Source organism: Mus musculus, chromosome 9 (assembly GCF_000001635.26).
Source record: "Mus musculus strain C57BL/6J chromosome 9, GRCm38.p6 C57BL/6J".
In the NCBI taxonomy this organism is placed as follows: domain Eukaryota; kingdom Metazoa; phylum Chordata; class Mammalia; order Rodentia; family Muridae; genus Mus; species Mus musculus.
The window spans coordinates 35,453,497-35,473,307 of NC_000075.6; the positions used below are offsets into that span (position 1 = coordinate 35,453,497).

The 19,811-nt window shown below is 42.4% G+C and overlaps 1 protein-coding gene across 11 annotated transcripts in view; it reads left to right on the plus strand.

Moving 5' to 3' along the window:
- Cdon (cell adhesion molecule-related/down-regulated by oncogenes) overlaps positions 1–19,811 on the plus strand; it is an 86,125-nt gene that overhangs the window by 31,969 nt on the left and 34,345 nt on the right. For all 11 annotated transcript variants that reach the window (XR_379126.4, XM_006510511.4, XM_006510507.4 and 8 more), the window contains 7 exons: positions 807–953; positions 1,827–1,970; positions 2,952–3,239; positions 3,901–4,170; positions 10,379–10,732; positions 16,369–16,658; positions 17,489–17,663. Coding sequence is in view for 10 of the 11 variants with exons in the window: in XM_006510511.4 (XP_006510574.1) it covers positions 807–953; positions 1,827–1,970; positions 2,952–3,239; positions 3,901–4,170; positions 10,379–10,732; positions 16,369–16,658; positions 17,489–17,663 (1,668 nt within the window). In the remaining variant the exon portion in view is untranslated. The remainder of the gene's footprint in view (positions 1–806; positions 954–1,826; positions 1,971–2,951; positions 3,240–3,900; positions 4,171–10,378; positions 10,733–16,368; positions 16,659–17,488; positions 17,664–19,811) is intronic.

A 19,811-nucleotide genomic window follows, 5' to 3' on the forward strand; every position in this document is an offset into this window, starting at 1 on the left:
GGCTGCCAGTAATGGAAAACGGCTTTGTGAGGGCACCCCTATTTACAGAACCAATCTGGACTGCCCTGGAGTAGTGAGTTTGTCATAACTGAGAAGAGTAAATGTTTTTGTAGAGCTGTGACCCATGCACAGCTCCAAGACACACACTGGAGGGTTGATTTCCTGGAGGCAGGCAGCTGGCTTCCTCGGGTGGTGAGGATAATGAAGAACCTGCTCACTCCACAGTGAACTGTTTAAACTGAGAGGAGGCAGCACCAGACCAGACCGGTGCATCCAGGTGCCGTGGGCTACTGTGCTTTACAGCAGCCTGGGTTCATTCCCCGAAGCCTGAACATCCCTGTGGATAGGAAAGGATTTGTCCGGACAGAATGGGAGTCAGTATGCTTTGCAGTTCTCTCTGGTGGCTTTGGAGCAGTTTGTTTTCCTTACAGCTCCCAGAAGGCAGTGGCTTTGAAAACCTCTGTGTCCTGACGTAGTTGTCAGTCCTCAAGCACGCCTTCTGCTCCAGCGGCTTTCTCATATGGAAAAACAAGAAATGTTATTTCTGGCTGTGGGGGTACACACCTGTAATCCTAGCAGCGGGAGGCTGAGTTAGGAGGATCACAAGTTCGAGGCTAGCTTCAGCCACATGATACTGTATAATGAAACCTGCCCACAAACAAACAAACAAACCAAAACCAGAAAACCAGAAAGATCCTGCCGTCCTCAGGACTGGGATCGGCTGGCACAAACGGCCATTTCACGTTTCCAATTTTTACGCTTCCTTTGAATTGTCTTGTATTCATTTGTTTACTTGTTCATTTCAGCCCTGGGTGATTTCGATTCATCAACAATGCACGTTATTACTGCAGAAGAGAAAAACACAGGCTTCATTGGCTGCAGGGTACCAGAGAGTAACCCCAAAGCTGAGGTGCGCTATAAGATCCGGGGAAAGTGGCTGAAGCATTCCACAGGTGAGTCCTGTTTGGGGTGTGCTCTCAGAGGAGGAAGCTGAGACAGCTGGTTACATTAGACTGTTACATTAGTACAGGTTACTCCCAGGACTCGCCCCATAATCTCCCAGTGCCTTATTTAAATACCACTTCTTTGAGAAAATGTCCCTCAGGGGCGTGTATAAATAGGATGATCTGTCACTTTCTTCCCTTCATTTGGTAAAGTGTATCACACCTGGTGTGTGCCGTACATGTTTTTGTTTGTTAGGCTGTTAGACACCCCTTTATCTGCCACCTCATCCTCCATACTGGAATGTTAAGTGCATTTATGCAGGGCCTTTGTCTGCTCTCTGCATTGCCATGCCATGACTGGCTGAGGACAGCTACTCCTCGTGTATTTATCGAGAAACATGTTGAGTAGCCAGTGGCTGAACACTGTGTGGCTCTAGGTTGTGATGTGTCCACATGGATTTGTGCTCATCGTGTCTTGGTTTTGGACTTTCTGGCTCTGTGACTGTCTGCTAACGGGTTTTGAATTGGGGTGTTGCTATGTGAGGATTGCTGGGCTTGTCTTTTCTTTCTCCTTTGTAACAAAGCTGCTTTGGCTGTGAAGTTACTGCTAGTCTTCTGTGTAAAGCTCAACAGTGGCTGTTAGTTCCAGCTGAGTTGTGGGGTCTGTAGGAAGGAAGAGCCTGGAGCTCTGCAGGTGAGGATGACCTTGGCCCTCTGACAGGCCTTCCTCTGCCTCTCACGTGCTGGGATTATAGACGTGTGCCTCCGCGTCTGATATCATGTGGTGGATGCTGGTGCTGAACTCGGGGCTTTGTGCTAGACAAGATTCTCCCAGTCGAATTGCATCCCCAGGCCCTGACTACATCCTTCTACCTTCCCCAGGGAACTACATAATCCTTCCCTCAGGAAACCTTCAGGTTCTGAATGTGTCCTCTAAGGATAAGGGATCCTACAAATGTGCTGCCTATAACCCTGTCACCAGTGAACTGAAGGTTGAGCCCACTGGCCGGAAGCTCCTTGTGAGTCGTAAGTATTTGCCAGGATGCTGGTGGCTTGGGAAGGAAGAGTCCCCACAGGCCTACCTCAGGCAGCATTGGCAAAGGAAAGCTCAGCACGGTTTTCAGTCCTGGTTTTATTTATTTATTTATTTTAACGTTAAATTTATTATTTTTCTTGATGCATGGGTATTTATTTGCCTGCATGTATGTTAATGCACAAGGTACATACCTGGGGCCCATAAAGGCCAGAAGAAGCACTCATATTCCCTGGAAGTAGACATACAGATGGTTGTAAGCTTTAATGTGAATGCTAGGAGTAGAATCCGAGCCCTCTGGAAAAGCAGCCAGCACCCTTAACCACTGAGTCATATATTTCTGTCCATTGGTGTGTTATGGATAGTCCTATACCTGTTATTATTGTAGTTTTTAAAGATTTGTTTATTTTATGAGTGTGTGAGTTTTGCTTACATACATGTATATGTACCATGTGTGTGCCTGGTGCCCAAGGACTGTATGAGATCCAGGCTTGTGAATTATGGATGTTGTGAGCCAGCATGTGGGTGTTGGGGACTGAGCCTGGGTCCTCTGAAAAAGCAGCAAACTGTTGAGCTATCTTTCTGGCTCCCATTTTTTAACATTAAAAAAAAAACCATAACAATCTTACAGCAGTACTAAACAAAGTGGTGGTTAACTGTGAAACCAAGAGATGCTGTGCTTTCTATCCAGTGTGACAAAAGCCGTGGCTGATTTGTGATTGTCACTGTGGAGCTGAGGAAGAGCGTAGTGGCTTTAGACTTAAAACCCCTATGTTTCCAAAATGCCAAAATAAAAAAAAATCCAAAATATTCTTATTTAGGCTATCAGAGAAAAATGATTTTGCTATGCATAGGGCCTCGTCACACAAGGGAGAATTGGAAGCAGCAGTTCCCCGTGGTGTTCACAGCCCAGATAAGGGAAAGGGTGGACACGAGTCATTTCTAATGTTATTTTGTTTCCCTTCCTTTCCCAGGTCCTTCCTCGAATGGCTTTCACATTCTTCACCCTGCTCTTTCTCAGGCATTAGCTGTCCTTCCTCACAGCCCCGTTACCTTGGAGTGTGTGGTGAGTGGGGTTCCGGCCTCACAAGTGTATTGGCTGAAGGACGGTCAGGATGCCGTGGCAGGAAGCAACTGGAGAAGGCTGTACTCTCATCTGGCCACAGCTAGCATCGACCCAGCGGATTCGGGGAACTATTCCTGTGTGGTGGGCAACAAGTCCGGAGATGTGAAACACGTCACTTACATGGTCAATGTACTGGGTAAGGTCTTTCTTATTCAAAATGGAGTTTCATTTTAAATAGCATCATTTTCCTAGTCTAACTGGTGTTTGAAGGATATTTGTGAGCGGAAAATGAGACATAGAATATTAAGAACTAGCCACATCAGTAGCCAGAACTGGGTTCATTTCTGTAAAGGGATGCTGAGTGGACTGTATCTCTGGGTGACATAGAACATTTGGCATAATGTGTTCTTGGGCCCTCATCCTCACTACATGCAAAGATGGGAGAGTGGTGCATGTGTGGTATGTGCACGTGTGTGTGTGTGTGTGTGTGTGTGTGCATGTGTGTATTGTGTGTGTGTGTGTGTGTGTGTGCATGTGTGTATTGTGTGTGTGTGTGTGTGTGTATGCATGTGTGTATTCATTGGTGTTGGAGTATATAATGAGTTGACCCATGTAAAAAAGCAGACTCTAATATAGTAGCCACATATTTATTTATTCTGCTGGTGAAAGTTAAAAGTAGATCTCTCAGTGTTTCTTGACCACAGCAGACAGAAGGATGTAAATAAAAAACACGGAGATTTCACTACTCAGTGCTAGAGGCAGATTCTCCGTATGTGTGTTACATGTGCCTGCTTTATTGTCAGAGCTTGCTTCTCCGTGTCTTATGTGATAGTTACACATGCCTGCTTCATTTTCAGAGCATGCGTCAATTTCTAAAGGGCTGCACGATCAGAAGGTGTCCCTGGGGGCCACCGTACATTTTACCTGTGATGTTCATGGGAACCCAGCCCCCAACCGCACCTGGTTTCATAACGCACAGCCTATCCACCCCTCCTCACGGCATCTCACTGAAGGAAACGTGCTGAAGATCACCCGGGTTGTCATGGAAGATTCTGGGCTATATCAGTGCGTAGCAGACAATGGCATTGGATTCATGCAGTCTACTGGGAGACTTCAAATTGAACAAGGTGTGCTTTTAGGTCATGTAATCACAAGAAATTTTACTTCATAGGCAGGCCTTTTTAGTAATTAGAAATGAAGTCATGTTTTTGAAAGAAAATCATCCTGTGACTGTCTGAGAACTAGGTTTGTTTTCCATGGTCCTTTGTAGTGACAGACTGGGATTTCCATGATGAAGCCACCCCATTTAATCAAGCTCATAGAAAACATTGTTTTAGGATAGATAGATAGATAGATAGATAGATGGATAAATAGATAGATAGATAGAGGCTTAATGGTTCACAGCATTGGCTGAGAGCACCTGTATGACAGTTCACAACCGTGTACACTCTAGCCTCAGGGCATCCAATGCTTTCTTTGTGCTACGTGGGCAGCAGACATATATAGATATACATGCAGACAAAACACCACACACATAACAAAATTTTAATGAAAAACTTGTGTCTGGGCTGTAAGTATAGCCCCAGTGGAATAGCAAGTGTGATTGACTGGGTTCCTGTAGGCCCTAAATAATACACTGTTGCAAAATATGCATCTTAAACACTTTCTAAAGGTATATAATATAGTAAAGTCTACAGTCTCTCTCACCCTCCCCATCCCGACCGCCATCCAATAGCTAGTCTTTTCTTTAGAACCAACTGGTTTTTATCAGTTTCTTGAATAAACTTCTATGCACACATACAAGAATTACACACTACAAGTGTGTGTATGTGTATATGTGTGTTTTGATTGTCTTTTAAAGGTGTAAATCATGCTAGAAGTGTTTCCTTTAAAACTTTTGCTTAACTATAGTTTGAACTTCTTCTCATATGATATACCAAACCATATTTTTATTCTTTAAGATAAATGGCTGCTTACAATTTCATTTTATACTTGCAGTCATTTGACTAGCATCTTGTTGATAACTGTTTGAGATATGATGAACTTTCAATTTTTGTCATATGTGTGAGTGTCTCCAAAAGAAACTCCTAGAATTGATCTTGCAGATTAAACCTATGTATACATTAGAAATTTTAATAGATACTATTGACTTTCTCTTCATAATTATCATGAGTTCATACTTTTGTGAGCATTTTGTATGCTGTTTCTTCACACTCTCACCAAAACATAGTAGGATCAATGTGTGTGTGTGTGTGTACACATGTGCTCATGGAGTCTAGAGGTTGAAGTTAGGTGTCTTGCTGAATTCTTGTATGTTTTGAACCTGAAATTCATTCATTGGGCTAAGCTGGCCGGGCAGTGACCTTTTGGGATCTGTCTCCTTAGCCCCATTCCCTGCACTGGGCTTGCAGATACTAAGTACACACCTGCACCCAGCCTTCATGTGGGTGGCAGGGATCCAAACTCATCCTTGTGATGACTTTGCCAACTAGGTTGTCTCCCAAACCCACCTTTTTTCACATTTTTATTATATTTTTATTTCCCCCAATCTTTGAACTCTTTTTTTTTTTTCCAAGACAGGGTTTCTCTGTGTAGCCCTGGCTGTCCTGGAACTCACTCTGTAGACCAGGCTGGCCTCGAACTCAGAAATCTGCCTGCCTCTGCCTCCCGAGTGCTGCAATTAAAGGCATGTGACACCACACCCGGTGCCAATCTTTGAACTCTTATGAGGAAAAAAAAATACTTTTTAGTCTGTACTTCTTTTATTTTGGGTAAAATTAGGCATCTTCCCATGTGTTTGCAGGACATTTAGACTTACTTCTTTACGTATTAACTGTCCTTTTGCCCATTTGAAAATTTAAGTTTGGGGTATTTTCCTTATTGATTTATAATAGGGAACTTATTTGTGGTGCAAGTTTTAAATATTTCAAAGTTCAGAGCATCCGTGTGAGACAACACCTCTTTGATCTTAGTATGACAAATTTAGAAGTTAATAATAAAAACAAACATTTTAAAGAAAAATTATCATGCATTTGGAAACATTAAATTACACTTCAAGTCATAGTGATAGCTTAAAGTACTTTAAGCTGAATGGCGATGAAAATGCGACAGATCAATGTCTTAGTTACTGTTACTATTGCTGCAAAGAAACACGGTAAGCAAAAGCAAGTCGGGGAGGAAACGGCTGATTTCTCCCCCAGTTCCGTGTTAACAGTTCATCAAAGCAGTGAGGGCAGGAACTCAAGGACAGGAAGCTGGAGGCAGGAGGTGATGCAGAGTCCACGGAAGCTGCTGCTTACTGGCTTGCTCCACATGGCTTGCTCAGCCCGCCCTCTTATAGAACCCAGGACCACCAATCCAGGTGGCACTACCCAGACTGGGCTGGACCTGCCCCATCAATCACTAAGAAAATGCCTTTCAGCTGGATCTTATGGAAGCATTTTCTCAATTGAGGGTCCCTCCTCTCAGATGACTCTAGCTTGTGTCAAGGTGACATAAAACTAGTCAGAACAATCAATCGTGCCCTGTGGGAAGACGACCAACGTGCAATTTAGGACTTTTATAGCCTTATGTGCTTACCAAAGAAAACAAGTAAGGTTGAAAAGTATTGAGTAAATCAAAGGAACATTAGATTCGAAGAAGTCAGAAGAGAGGAGAAGCAAAGCCAAGAGCAGAAAGCATCTAAGAAAAGAAAGGTAGAGCACAAGGTAAAAAGCATAGAAATTGGTTCCTGGTAAAGTCTAATCCAGTGGCCCAATCTCTGGCAAACTCAAGTAAAAAGGTGGAGATAAAGGGACAGTATTAAGAGAAGGAAATTGCAAGTCTCAATATAAAGATTAAAAGTATTAAAGTAATTGATAGGACAACATTACTACTATAATCAGCTGTGGTGTTAGCTCTGACCACTAAATACTTGAGATGATCAGTTTAGAAGGAAGAAAGCTTTATTGAGCTCACAGCTTCAGACATGGTCACTTGGGCCTGTTGCTTTGGGCCGATGGCAGGCAGTATAGAGAGAGCATCCTGGCTGAAGTAAGTCTAGAGGAGACCTGCTTAGGTCATGGCTTGGAAGCAGAGGGACAGAAAGGGGGCAAGTTCCCAGTCTCCCCTCAAAGGACACACCCCTGGAGACCTAACTCCTTTTTCAACTAGGCCCCATCTTGTTAAAATGTCATTATCACTCAAGCAGCCTGGCAGCCTGTTGACCAAGCTTTCAATTCATAGGCTTTTGCGGGGAACTCCAGATTTGGACTATAACGGGCAAATTCTAAGGGAAAATAGAACTTAGCAAAGCTGACTTAAAGTAAATAAAAAAATCTAAGTAGGTTTTTTTTTTTTTTTTCCTACAGCTATGGCAGAAATTGAATTAGGAGTTAAGTTTTTCCCACAAAGAAAACATCAGGCCAGATGGTTTTGTAGAGTAATAGACCATTCCAGATATTACACAACTCTTCCAGAGAGAAGGGGAAATGGAAAGTCTCTAGTCAGTATAATCTGAAGTCCAAAATCACAGAAAGATGGGATCAGAAAATGAAGCAAAGGCAGGTCTTATTTTTGTGAACATAGGTATAAGAATCATAAATAACATATCATCAAGCCAGGAATGTATAAAGAATACATGCCTTGCTGAAGCACATATTTCAGAAATCTGCCATAAAATGTATTGCTTATCCTATAAAGGAGAGAAAAAACATGATTATCTCATTAGAAGTAGGAAAAATGAGATAAATCTATGTTAGTCAGAAAAATGGAAATAGAACTTGATAAAAGATATCTAGCAAAGACTTAGATTAAAACATCTCTTACCATGAAAATGTATGAGAAAACCCAGCCAGTACAGAAAGACACAAAGAAATTAGAAGGAAGTAATTCAAACAGTTATTAATTTATAGTCAGTATTGCCATTATATAATATCCAAAGTGCTTGCTAGCTCTTACTTATATATTTTATTATTAAAATAGTAATATTTAGCAAGAAGCTAGGTGAAGACCTAAATAAGCACAAATGATTAGCCTTTCTGTATACCAGCAACAAACAGAAAATATTATTTAAAAATCTCTTGCATATTGGTAACAAAGCTACATATGAAGATGCATTCTAGGTTATGGATAGTAACATTTGGAATTATATGGTAATCTGGTCTTTTCAGACTTTTTCTGTAGATTTATGCTACTCCAGTTAGAATCTTACCAGAATATTTTGGAGACCTGGGCTCTACTGGCACCTGCCAATATCACCAGGACTTGGAAGGTAGAGGCAGGGGAATCAGGAGTTTTCAGGGTCATCCTTTGCTTTGTAATTATTTTGAGTCTATCCTGGATTATATGAGAATGCATGCATCTCCGTGTGTGTATGTGCCTGTGCATGTTTGTGTGCCTAGGCGTGTGTGTGTGTGTGTGTGTGTGTGTGTGTGTATGTGTATATATATATATATATATATATATATATATACCCATGAGAAAAATGATTTAAAAGTTTATAAATGTAAGCAGAGGACCCAGAATAACTAGAATATTCTAAAGGCACGGGGAACTTGCTGTAAACGTAAAGAGCCAGTAATAATTTCAAATGCATTATCCTGCTGCAGGAACAAATAGATGCTTTGACATGACAGAGTATGACAAAAGTCTCTAGATGGAAAGGACTAAATGGACTGGCGTTGTGTACTGGAGGATATCTGTTTCAAGTTTTGACTTGAATTTATTAATCATCAGAGTGAAGTAGAAAGTAAAATTGCCTCTCTAACTCACATAGTACATAAAGATAGATTCACAAGGGAAGGTTTTTGAGGGATGTGTTGGAGGGAACCTGTTTGACCTGTGAGTCAGTGTTTTAGCCCATCATGGATGGCATTTATGAATGGCACATAGACCTGCCAAGCAATGTACTGCTTCTTCAGTCCTCGGGGACGTACACGTTCTAGCCAGCGAGAGCTGTACCCATTCGTGTGGGAAAATTCAGAAACCATTGAAAATCCAGTGTCCTTGGATTTATCAGAGATGGCAAATAGGTCTAGAGAGAAAGAAATGTTCTGGAAAAAAATGTCTTCTGTATTGATCAATATTTTATTGTGGCATTAGTTAAAAATCCCTCCAGAAAATACCAGGACCAGGAGGGAAGACTTGGTGCCATTTTGATTTAGAAACAAAATGGTGTTCATGCCTATGATTAAAAAAAAAAAATGTCAAATTGCATTTAAGACAGATTTTTTTTTTCTCTCTCTCAGACTTTATCTAATGAGATTTCACCAGAACTGACTGTTTTCTTGAAGGAATATTATGTAGTTTTATGTTTCTTTACCTCTTTCATGTGATGTGTGTACTTACCCTTCTGTATTTACAGCAGTCTAGTAGGCACAGTACACCTGTTGGAATCTCAGTAGATTTGTTTATATACACTCCTTCCAGGAGGACAGGAAGTCTATGTAGGAAATTTGATGAATCTACAACTATGAAAAAAATCTACTTTTGAAAAATTGCACAGTGTAATCTGAGTGTGGGCACTCCTTTAATCCCTGAATTCAGGGGCAGCCTGGTCCACAGAGCAAGTTTCATGATAACCAGGGTCACATAGAAAAACCTTTTTTCCACACTGCTCCCCTCACACACAAAAATTACACAGAGCATCCTGCATGGCTTGGTGCTGGAGCCCTGAGGGGCTGGCGAGGGAATCAAGAAAGGGCAGGCACACACAAACACATTCGGAAAAGCTGGAATTGCATGGGTTGTGCCCACTCTACTGCAGGACACCTAGATGACCTCAGGAGGAGGATTTCCAGGGAGCAAACTCAGGCTATGGTCATCCCAGAGGCCAAAGCTGTTATTGTTTGTGTTTTTCGCGCATTGTCAGTATTCACATGGGTACCAGAACAAGGCTTTGCCAGTACCCTTAGCCTAACTCACCTGGGAATGCTTTGCAAATTCCTATGGGTTTTAGGAATTGAGGTCCTTGTAAGTAACTTGTCAGGACTTCACCCTCCCCTTACACATTTGCTTGGGGGCTTTCTCTGCTTCTCAGAATTATGTTTTTTTTTAAATGTATATGTGTGTGTGTGTACATATGTGGAGGTCAAAGGAGAACTTGTGAAAGTTAGCTTTCTTGCAATCATGTGTGTTGCAGGGATGAAACCCTGTCATTAGGATTGAAGGCACGTGCCTCTCTAGGCTCTGAAACATTCTGCTTCCAGTTGTCAGTTTTTCAGGGTAAAAGTTGAGGACAGAGCTAATCAGAAAGGGGATATCTTTGCAGTATCATTTCTGCAGTAGGATGAAGTACTTTGCAAGGCAGACACTATCATGTTCTAGTTTTGATTATGTAACTTGTGTTTCTCATAGACAGTGGATGGAAGCCTGTTATTGTCACCGCACCAGCAAACATAGAGGTGATGGATGGAGACTTTGTGACTTTGTCTTGTAATGCCACCGGAGTGCCTGTCCCAGTCATTCATTGGTACGGCCGCCATGGATTGATAACCAGCCATCCATCTCAGGTCCTTAGGTCCAAACCCCGAAAGTCCCACCTGTTCCGGCCTGGGGACCTGGACCTGGAGCCTGTCTACCTCATCATGTCCCAAGCTGGCTCGAGCTCTCTGTCTATTCAGGCAGTCACTCTGGAGCATGCTGGGAAATATACTTGTGAAGCTACAAACAAACATGGCAGCACACAGTCAGAAGCATTCCTCACAGTTGGTGAGTCATTTTCAGCATTTTTTTCCTCAGTAGAACAGTGTCCTTTTTAGTAGGGGAAAAGATGATTTGAAAGGTTATTTTAATGGATGTATGTTTTCCCTGTGGCAATGAAATGCAGGACTGTGTTTGGGGGGCATTTTGCTGTATGGGAACCAGGTGGGCCTTGGTCTCCATTTCACATTTAATTCTTAGGACTGAGCTCAAAATATAGTCTGTCTGTGTTATTAATGACTTGGGGCTTTGAAGGTACTGAAGAGGTTTTTTTCACATAGTTTTTGGAGGAGAACATAAGAAGCAAGATTCAAAGTCTGAAGGGTTATCATGTATTGACAAGAGACTTAGGGTCCTATCAGATTCCCGTATATGGCTACCTCAGTTATCTTTCTAATGGAATATGTAATGGTATTTATATTCCATTGCTTTGTCATGATGATGACTTTGCAGTTACACATGATGTTTGAAGTACTCCGATTCTGACCTTGTGTCAGGGGGCACGTTGAACAGTGTTCCCCAATGTTAAGGCAGTGGGTGGTGGAGTGGTTTATTAAGCTGGTTAGTTATCAGTTGGTTGTCAGTCAGCTGAGTAGATTGTTGCTGTGTTTGTCTGCTGAGATGTAGGGTTTCCAGTACTGTTTTAGTATGGGGACACTGAGGTTCCTGCCTTGGACACTCCTCCAGGGCTTTAAGTGACCTTTTTCTTCCCGGGCCCTCTGATGTCTCCTCTGGTTATAGAGCCTGTGGGATCCAGGTCAGTGTGTATCCTGGAGTTCATGTTCTTCTCTCTGGATAGTGGCTCTGGGCTCCAGAGTTCCCTGCTTTAGTTAGTTCCCAGGCCCTGCTCTCCTGGGTGTTCTTGCCTGTCCTGTCCTCCATAGATGTCCTTAAAGCAGAGAGGAGCCTTGGGTGGTCTTGGCAGAAAAGTACTGGTGCTAGAGTTGGCTGTTAACATTGCTGTTTGTTTGCTCTCGTAAACAAGGAGTCTCTAGCTCTGGATAAAGCTAGAGGCTAGAAGAGAAGTGTGCAGAATCTAGGGACCTGCGTTCTCCTATGTGAATGTGCTATGTGATGCCTGTTAGATGTGGTTCACTGTGTGGACATGAAGTCTGTAGGCTGTGCTGGAATAATGCAGTGTGCCAACCAGAGGCCAGTTGCTGAACACTGCTTCTTCTGATGCCGCTAATGTCCTGTTCATAGGATTCATATACAAGTCCAAGAGGCCAGGACAGGAAAGCTCTTACAATGGTGTCTGGTAATAGAAAACATTTTTATAAATTTAACATATTGGGTTATGAGTATTGCTGTCTAATTACAGATAAATTATCGTTATTCATTGTGGCAATGTGGTTATCCATTGTGGCAGGAAGAGGTAGTTATTGACTTTAATAACTTTCGTTTCAGGTAGAGACAGTTGAGTATTGTTGAATTTAGATATATGAACATGAATATATATATATATATGTATATATATATATGTATACATATATACATACACACACACACACATATATGTATGTATGTATGTATGTATGTATGTATGTATGTATTCCTCCAACTGGGTAAATAAGAATGGCACAGTTTAGTATTATTAGCTGCTAGCAGCTCTGTAGGAGATGCCTGGGTAGAACTTAGCAGGCACATGATTATTTTATGCAAATGTACTGCAGTACAAAGAGATATAGATGTAGACAGAACTAGTTATTTTTTCTTTCTCATTTTAAATATGAGAAACCTGAAACACTTAAATTTCATTATCTAACGTGCTTAGATTAGATCTTTAACATTCTCTGCTCCAGAATCCTGTCCCAGTAAATGCCGCTTTAATGAGCAAGAACCCGCTAGCTACAGCCTACCCACCTGGGCTTTTCCTATGTTCTAGAAGATTTAAGACCTGGTTGAGTCTATTAAAGCACAAATAGTACACAGTAGTGCACTTCTCTGCATAGAAACTCGAGCCTCGTTAAACTCTAGCATTAACGTCAGTTCCTTTGTTTATTGTGGGGAGGGTAAGCTATATCTGAAAGTGGGTGACAACTCCTTCTCCCTTCTTTCCAGACCTTGAGCTTTTGAGGACCTGGATGTATAGTATTATAGAGTTGAGTTGTATCTGCTCCGAACTTTGATGGGGGCTGGGCTAGGTTCCCTGCAGTGTGGTGTGGATGTGAGCAGTCACATGGGGACATGTTGGTCAGGTATAGCTGCATTTCACATTATATTAGTTTGTGCTCAGACGTATTAAGTTCAGTAACATTGTTACATTTTTTTCCTAATTCAAAAGCAGTCTACCTTTCAGCTGAGGGGGGTGGGGGATGGTTCATGCTTGGAATTGACAGTTGGGAGACTGAGGCAGGAATATTGCTACAAGGTCAAGGCTAGCCCAGACTGCGGAGTAAGAACCTGTCTCAAAGAACCAAAGCAAAGCAAATCTTTCCTTAAAATAAAAAAAAAAAAAAGTAGGACATGAAGCTGGGAGAGAGATGAGTGGGGGCACTAAGAATTGGAGGGTGTGGGAGGTAGTGATGGACCAATGGGATCAAACACAATGTATAATGTAAATGTGGAATTTACAAAAAAATAAGCATTATTTTTAAGATACAGAACTAGAATTCTGCCTGTCTTATAGAGTTCTTTTGAAGGCAAACTGAGAGATACTATTCATGAGCACCTGAAAATCTAGACAGTCCCCAATTGAAGATGATTCCACTTAAAAATTTTCCATTTAAAACAGTGATATGAGAGCGATGCACATGCAATAGAGACAACTCTTTGAATTTTGGCCTTTTCCTGGGCTAGCAAGAAGAGCTTTGGTACTCTGACACTGGGCAGTAGCAGTGAGCTGTTCCTCCCAGTCAACCATTCCAGACAAGGGGGATGTAGCTGCTATAGTGTGCTGTTGCTAAATGACAGTGTCCAGTGGTGTCCATTAAATGTATGTTTTCAACTTAATATTTTTAATTGATGGATGAGTTTATTGGTATAAAATGAAGAGTGTGCCTGTGGCCCAGATTTTTAAACAGTATCTACTATAATTTTTAAATTGTATTATTGCAAAATGTTGCAAATTGTTATGAAATATATATTTGTGACAGTAGAGATTACTCTGTTTTCCCCATTTTAGAAGTTGCGGCAGGCTGCCTTGCACCTGGAGTAACAGAAAGGGAGTTGTGATGCTCTTTCAGCACTTAGGCTGCAGAATGGTGTTATTCTTACACTTCTTTATAAACTGAGGCATGTGGTATGGAAACTCTTTTGTGGCCAGATACCACTTCCCAGTGGTCAGCTGCCGGGAGGATCCAGGAAACTACTAATGAAACAAGAGTCCTTCCCCACTATCAGGCCACAGCGACTCCCCTCCGGTTGGAGCTGGTTTTTCAGCCCCAGCAGGCACAATATCCACCCCGAGTGTCTACTCCTCTCTGACTCACTAGGTAAACATGCTCCTTCCATGAGCAATATTTTCAAGTTGTCTCAGTGAACTTAATTAGTTTTCTTCTGCACTGCTTCACACTGGCTTCTTGTTTTCTTTGGTGGAGGATGATTCGAGGACATTCTCTCATACGCTAACAGAGACCTGACCTTACACTGTTCGTCTGGGTCTTGTGGGATTTTTGTTAATGTGTTGTGGTTCTAAAATCACACCCACTTCTTTTTAGCAGAATTCTGAGGTAACCGTCGTGTGTTGTAGTCTCCGTAGTGTCCCCATGTCATGCCTTCCCTTTCCTTCTCGAAGGAGTGAATAGTGGGGACCTTTTGTTGCAGGTATCAATAGCACCAGAGAGGAGCCAAGCTGTCAGTCCTTATGATTTATAACACTGGCAGTCTGTCTGTCTGTCTCCACCGAGCTCTCGCACCTTCCCCGTTCTTCCCACAGCTGCCTGCTAACATTCTGAGTTTTGAAACTCCGTCTCCTCATCTGCACTGCAAAGCAGAAGAAAGCACTCCTTCTCCACCTGAAAACTGAATGAGATTATTTATATTGAATATCTTGTACAGTTCTTGGTATAAAAGTGTGCTCAGTAGTTTTGACTATTTGAATCCTTTTCTTAAAAGTCAAATACATTATTTTTACCTTCCTCTGTATAGTCTAAATGCTGTTGGAAGTAGGTGTTAAGACTTAGCTATCTTTAGTCTGGCAATTTTTAAGTGATATTTTAATTCATTGAGAACTTTATACCATTTATTTTGAACATAACTACCCTCTTTTCCCCAATTGTTCCCATAATGACCCTCTCTACCTTACCATCGTTTCCCACCCAACTTTGAGATTTTTTCCCCCCTATCAAGTGCAGTCTGTGTTGCCCAGATAGCTTTGGGAGTGGGATCGGCCCTGGTTTGTGGTTTACCTACCAGAGGCCACACCATTAAGGAAAACCAAGTCTTCCTCTCCCATGGCAGTAGCTCCTTGGCTAGTGGTAGGATTTTGTTTTACTTTCTCTATGCTGGGATTTCATCTGGTCACTTTACATCTACAGTCAAAAAGTAGAGAGAGAGAGGAAAGTTGGTACCCAGCTGGCTTTCCCCTTTCCTTTTTCAGCCCAGGATCCAGGTCCCCACTGTAATTAATGCAGCCTAGAAAGAGCCTCATGAAGGTGTCCAGAGGCATGTTTCTGTGGAGATTAGAAATTCCCGTCCAGATGACCCATCATAAGAAGGGTACCTGTTGATGAGTACTGACTGCCTGAAAGATTAGTGACACAGACCCTTTGCTGTTTTGTTCCATTCTATTCTGTTATATTAGCTACATGCAGCTAGGCTGTTCTTTCTTGTGCTTGTTTGCTTGGAGTTAGTAATTTGTAACTTGGCTATAGTCAGCCAAAGTGGCTTTATTCTGCTGTGGACTATTGCAGAAATGCTACCTCATCTCCACCTCTGTCTGGGAAATTTCTACATAAGACCAGCTGGCACATGCCTGTGTGGTGACCAAAGCCTAAGACAAAGTGTAAGCCAATGAACCAGGACTTCCTAAGGCTTAGGCTGAGATGCAGGGCTGGAGGGTACTGTGTAAGTAGAAATTCTGGGAAGGAACTTTGGAAACTAGCTTCCCAGAGGGTGTGAGAGCAATGCTGACCATTAAAACTCAACTCAACCCAAACCAAACAAAAAACAACAACAACAAAAAATCACATTTATTTATTGTGCGTGTGGGGAGGGGCCTACATGTGGAGGTCAGAGGGCAACTCGAAGGAGTTGGGTCTAGCCTATTCTTGAGGGTTCTAGAGATAGGACTCAAGTTGTCATGAGTGGTAGCAAGTGCCAGTTTCTTTGTTCACAGTGATGTTCCATTCCATTCACTCTCTATTGTGTTAAACTTGCCAAGTCTTTTTATATTGAGTTAGTAAATTGTTATTGCAGAACTTCAGTATTAATGCAGAGCTAGGTAAAAATAAAAGTCTGCTCACCAGCATCATGCATGCTACTGGTTCCCCAAACAACCCCTTTGCTTTCCAATGAGCAGACAGATTGACAGTAGACATCAGAGGTCACTCTGAACAAATCAGTGAAAGGTTACTCAGTTTAAGTTCTCAGACTCGCATTTGCTCCTAATGTCAGCATGGGTGCTGATATTAAGTGGGTAGAAGATGCTGGAAAAGTAAACTTCTTTAAGCAGTCTCCCCTTATTCCTCTCCCCCTCTGTGCAGTTCCTTTCGAGACAAACACAAAGGCAGAGTCAGTCACACCTTCTGAAGCTTCTCAGAATGATGAGCGAGACCCACAAGACGGTTCAGAGTCCAGCCTGCTGAACTTGTTTCCAGTGAAGGTGCATCCCAGTGGAGTGGAATTGCCAGCAGAGAGAAATGCCTCGGTCCCCGATGCTCCTAACATACTGAGCCCCCCACAGACTCACATGCCAGACACGTACAACCTGGTGTGGAGGGCAGGGAGGGATGGCGGAATGCCCATCAACGCCTATTTCGTGAAGTACCGAAAGGTAATCCATTTTCTGTTCTCATTCCTTACCCCTGGGTATGTGTGAGACATTTGCTCATTATGTTTTCCATTTGTGGTAGAGTAGAAAGTGAGAGTGTTCCGGAATAAGTTTGTCAGAGGTATCCTCACTAGTCATTCAGGATTGCCAGATCGTAGGATATCAGGATATCTGTCAGGATGGAGTATAAATAATTTTTCCGAAGTCAAAGTCTAATCCAAAGTAACCGTAACATTTTTCCTTCCTCCCTCCCTCCTCCTCTCTCCCCCTTCTTCCCTCCTCACCCTGTGCTGGAACTCAAGGTTTCAAGCTAGGCTAGTGATTTGCCTGGGGTCTGTCTCTGGCCTCCATCACTTACCATTTTCTATCAAACCTCTTGTTTTCATCTACTGGGCTTCAAACTCTGTAAGCTACTTTGAAAACTGTAATTCTGCTGTTTGCTAAGGTTGTAGAATACTCTTCAAATAATTCCTGTTGGGGCAAGGTCCTCTGACATCATCTGTGACCGTTGCATTGTAGGCTGGCCTCTTACTAGTACCAGACTCTTAAATGGTTTGGTTATTTATTTGGTCATGCTTGGGCCTCTGTGTGTTAATTCTTTGGGTGATAGATATTTCCTCTGCAAGCTTATATAAAGCAAAATTTAAAAGCTCCTCTTACAATCTTAATGAGATTAATACATTTCACAAGATGAAGGGCATTGTAGCTCTTGCTCATGTTAACAGATCACTTCTGCAAGCTCCTCTAGAATTAGATACAAGCTACTTTCTGTGTAATTGGGAAGACATGTTTTCTGCCCTCCGTCTCTCATGATTCTGGTTTCTCTTGAGCAGCTGGACGATGGTAGTGGTGCAGTGGGCAGCTGGCACACAGTTCGTGTCCCAGGGAGTGAAAATGAGCTGCATCTAACTGAGCTGGAGCCATCAAGTCTCTATGAAGTTTTGATGGTGGCTAGAAGTGCAGTTGGTGAAGGACAGCCTGCCATGCTTACCTTCCGGACCAGCAAAGGTGAGTGTCATCTGCTGTCAGAGTGAGATGGCTACTTAACGCCAATTTACTTGTGAGAATTTGTGAGGATTCCTATTGGATAGTAGAAATCCTAAGCTATACATCTATGAGCTATGCATACCCTAGTACCTTTTGGGAGGCTACATTTAGGTAGCTTTATTATTGATTCCAGTGTAATATTCCGTACATATTTTTGGAAGTGCAGGATGAGCAGCATCCAGATGGCTGAGGCAGGGGGATGAGAGACAGTCAGGTTGAGATCCAGCAGTGGAGCATTCACGCTGATGAAAAGGTCAAGAAACAACTGTAGACAAAATTCAGTTCGGTCCTGGGATTTTTCGACACTGACGGTGCACTGGGCAGTGTAGACAATAGACAAAGCTGATCCTCATGGAGCTCTCGGTCCAGGTGGGAGGAGCCTAAGTTCTAAGTATGTTAGGGGGCGGTGTTAACAAAGAACTAACTTCAGGGGTAGAGTTACTGTAAGTAGGTGGCCAGTGATGTGTTTAGTATTAGTCAGCAGCAAGATGTTTAAAGAAGGGGAAGTTGAAGGTCTCTATACATCAGGATGGTGTCCGTTCCTGGCAGACCGACTGGTGTCCACCAAGGCATGAAGAATGATGTGCTGAGTGTGTGCACCAGGAACACCAAAGGGCCCCTGCAATGTGTGTGTGTGTATGTGACAGGGTGCCTCGGTGACACGACACTCTGTGGAACTTGCCATGCCTTTCTGGTGACAACTCATGAGCTACGAAAAGATGGAACATTTGGGCCGGAGTTATGGAATCAGGAGTAGTGGAAGAGGGTAGGGTAGGGAAAAACAGAATAACATGAGTCGTACCATGACAGAAGTGTTCCTGGTGAGCATCTGGAGAGAGGAGTCCAGGTAGACAAGGCTATGCCGAGGTGGCCCACATAAAGAAAAATGCTTCAGGGATAGAGAGGGAAACCCTGAAGAAGCCAGTGCTAGAAGAGAAATGGCCTCTGGAGACTTACATGCGTGCATTTGGTGACTTTGGGAAATGACCTTCACTACTCACTATCCATCAGAAATGAGTACTTCCCATTTTAAATGAATCATCAGTAAAGTTTTCACTACAAGGTCTTAGTTATTCATAGTCTACCCTATAACTACTGAATAGCTGTTTCAGTTTAAAAACTAGAAAACAACAAAGAACCAGCTTCATTTTTGCTTGTTAAAATGTTAAAATTAGTATGTTATTTTCTGTGGAACAGCTTTAACAGAAACTTTCTTTTCTTTTTTTAGATTTATTTATTTATTTTATGTATATGAGTAAGTACATTGTAGTTGTCTTCAGACATAGCAGAAGAGGGCGTCAGATCACATTGTAGATGGTTGTGAGCCACCATGTGGTTGCTGGGAATTGAACTCAGGACCTTTGGAAGAAGAGTCAGTGCTCTTAACCACTGAGCCATCTCACCAGCCCTAACAGAAACTTCTTAATTATAATTATTATTTTGGAATGAATATGTGCATCGAAAGGAAAATGGGCTAATCAGCCTCTGCTCAGGTCCTCATTCAGATTTCTTGCTCTGGTTGTTTTAGTAGGTAAGGTTCTCTAGAGGAAGAGAACCAATGTAGGCACATAGACATGACCATAGACACACAGACACAGACATAGACAGACACAGACATAGACAGACATAGACAGACACACACAGACATAGACACACAGACACATACATAGACAGAGACAGACATAGATAAGACAGAGACAAGGACATAGACATAGACAAAGACATAGAGACAGACAGACATAGAAAGACATGGACATAGATGGGCATAGACAAGGACATAGACAACCTGGAAGATTTCAGGAGAGCTGCTGGTTCTCAGTCAGTGTCAGACGCTGACAACACTGGAATGAACAGCAGTCGCAGGATGAATTCACTCAGCAGCAACAGGGAAGCTGCCTGAGCAAATCTGGACTGCCAGCAGCCTCAGGGTGGGCCTTCAAGCTTTTCACAGGATGCTCCATTCTCAGCTGATTCTAACTTGTGGCACACTTACATCAAATCCAACCATCACGTGTGTCAATTAAAGTGGTACCACAAAGGCACAATTAAGAGTTCTAATAACAGTACTAGAAAAAGACAAAGCATTTGTCCTAGTTCCTGACACCAGCT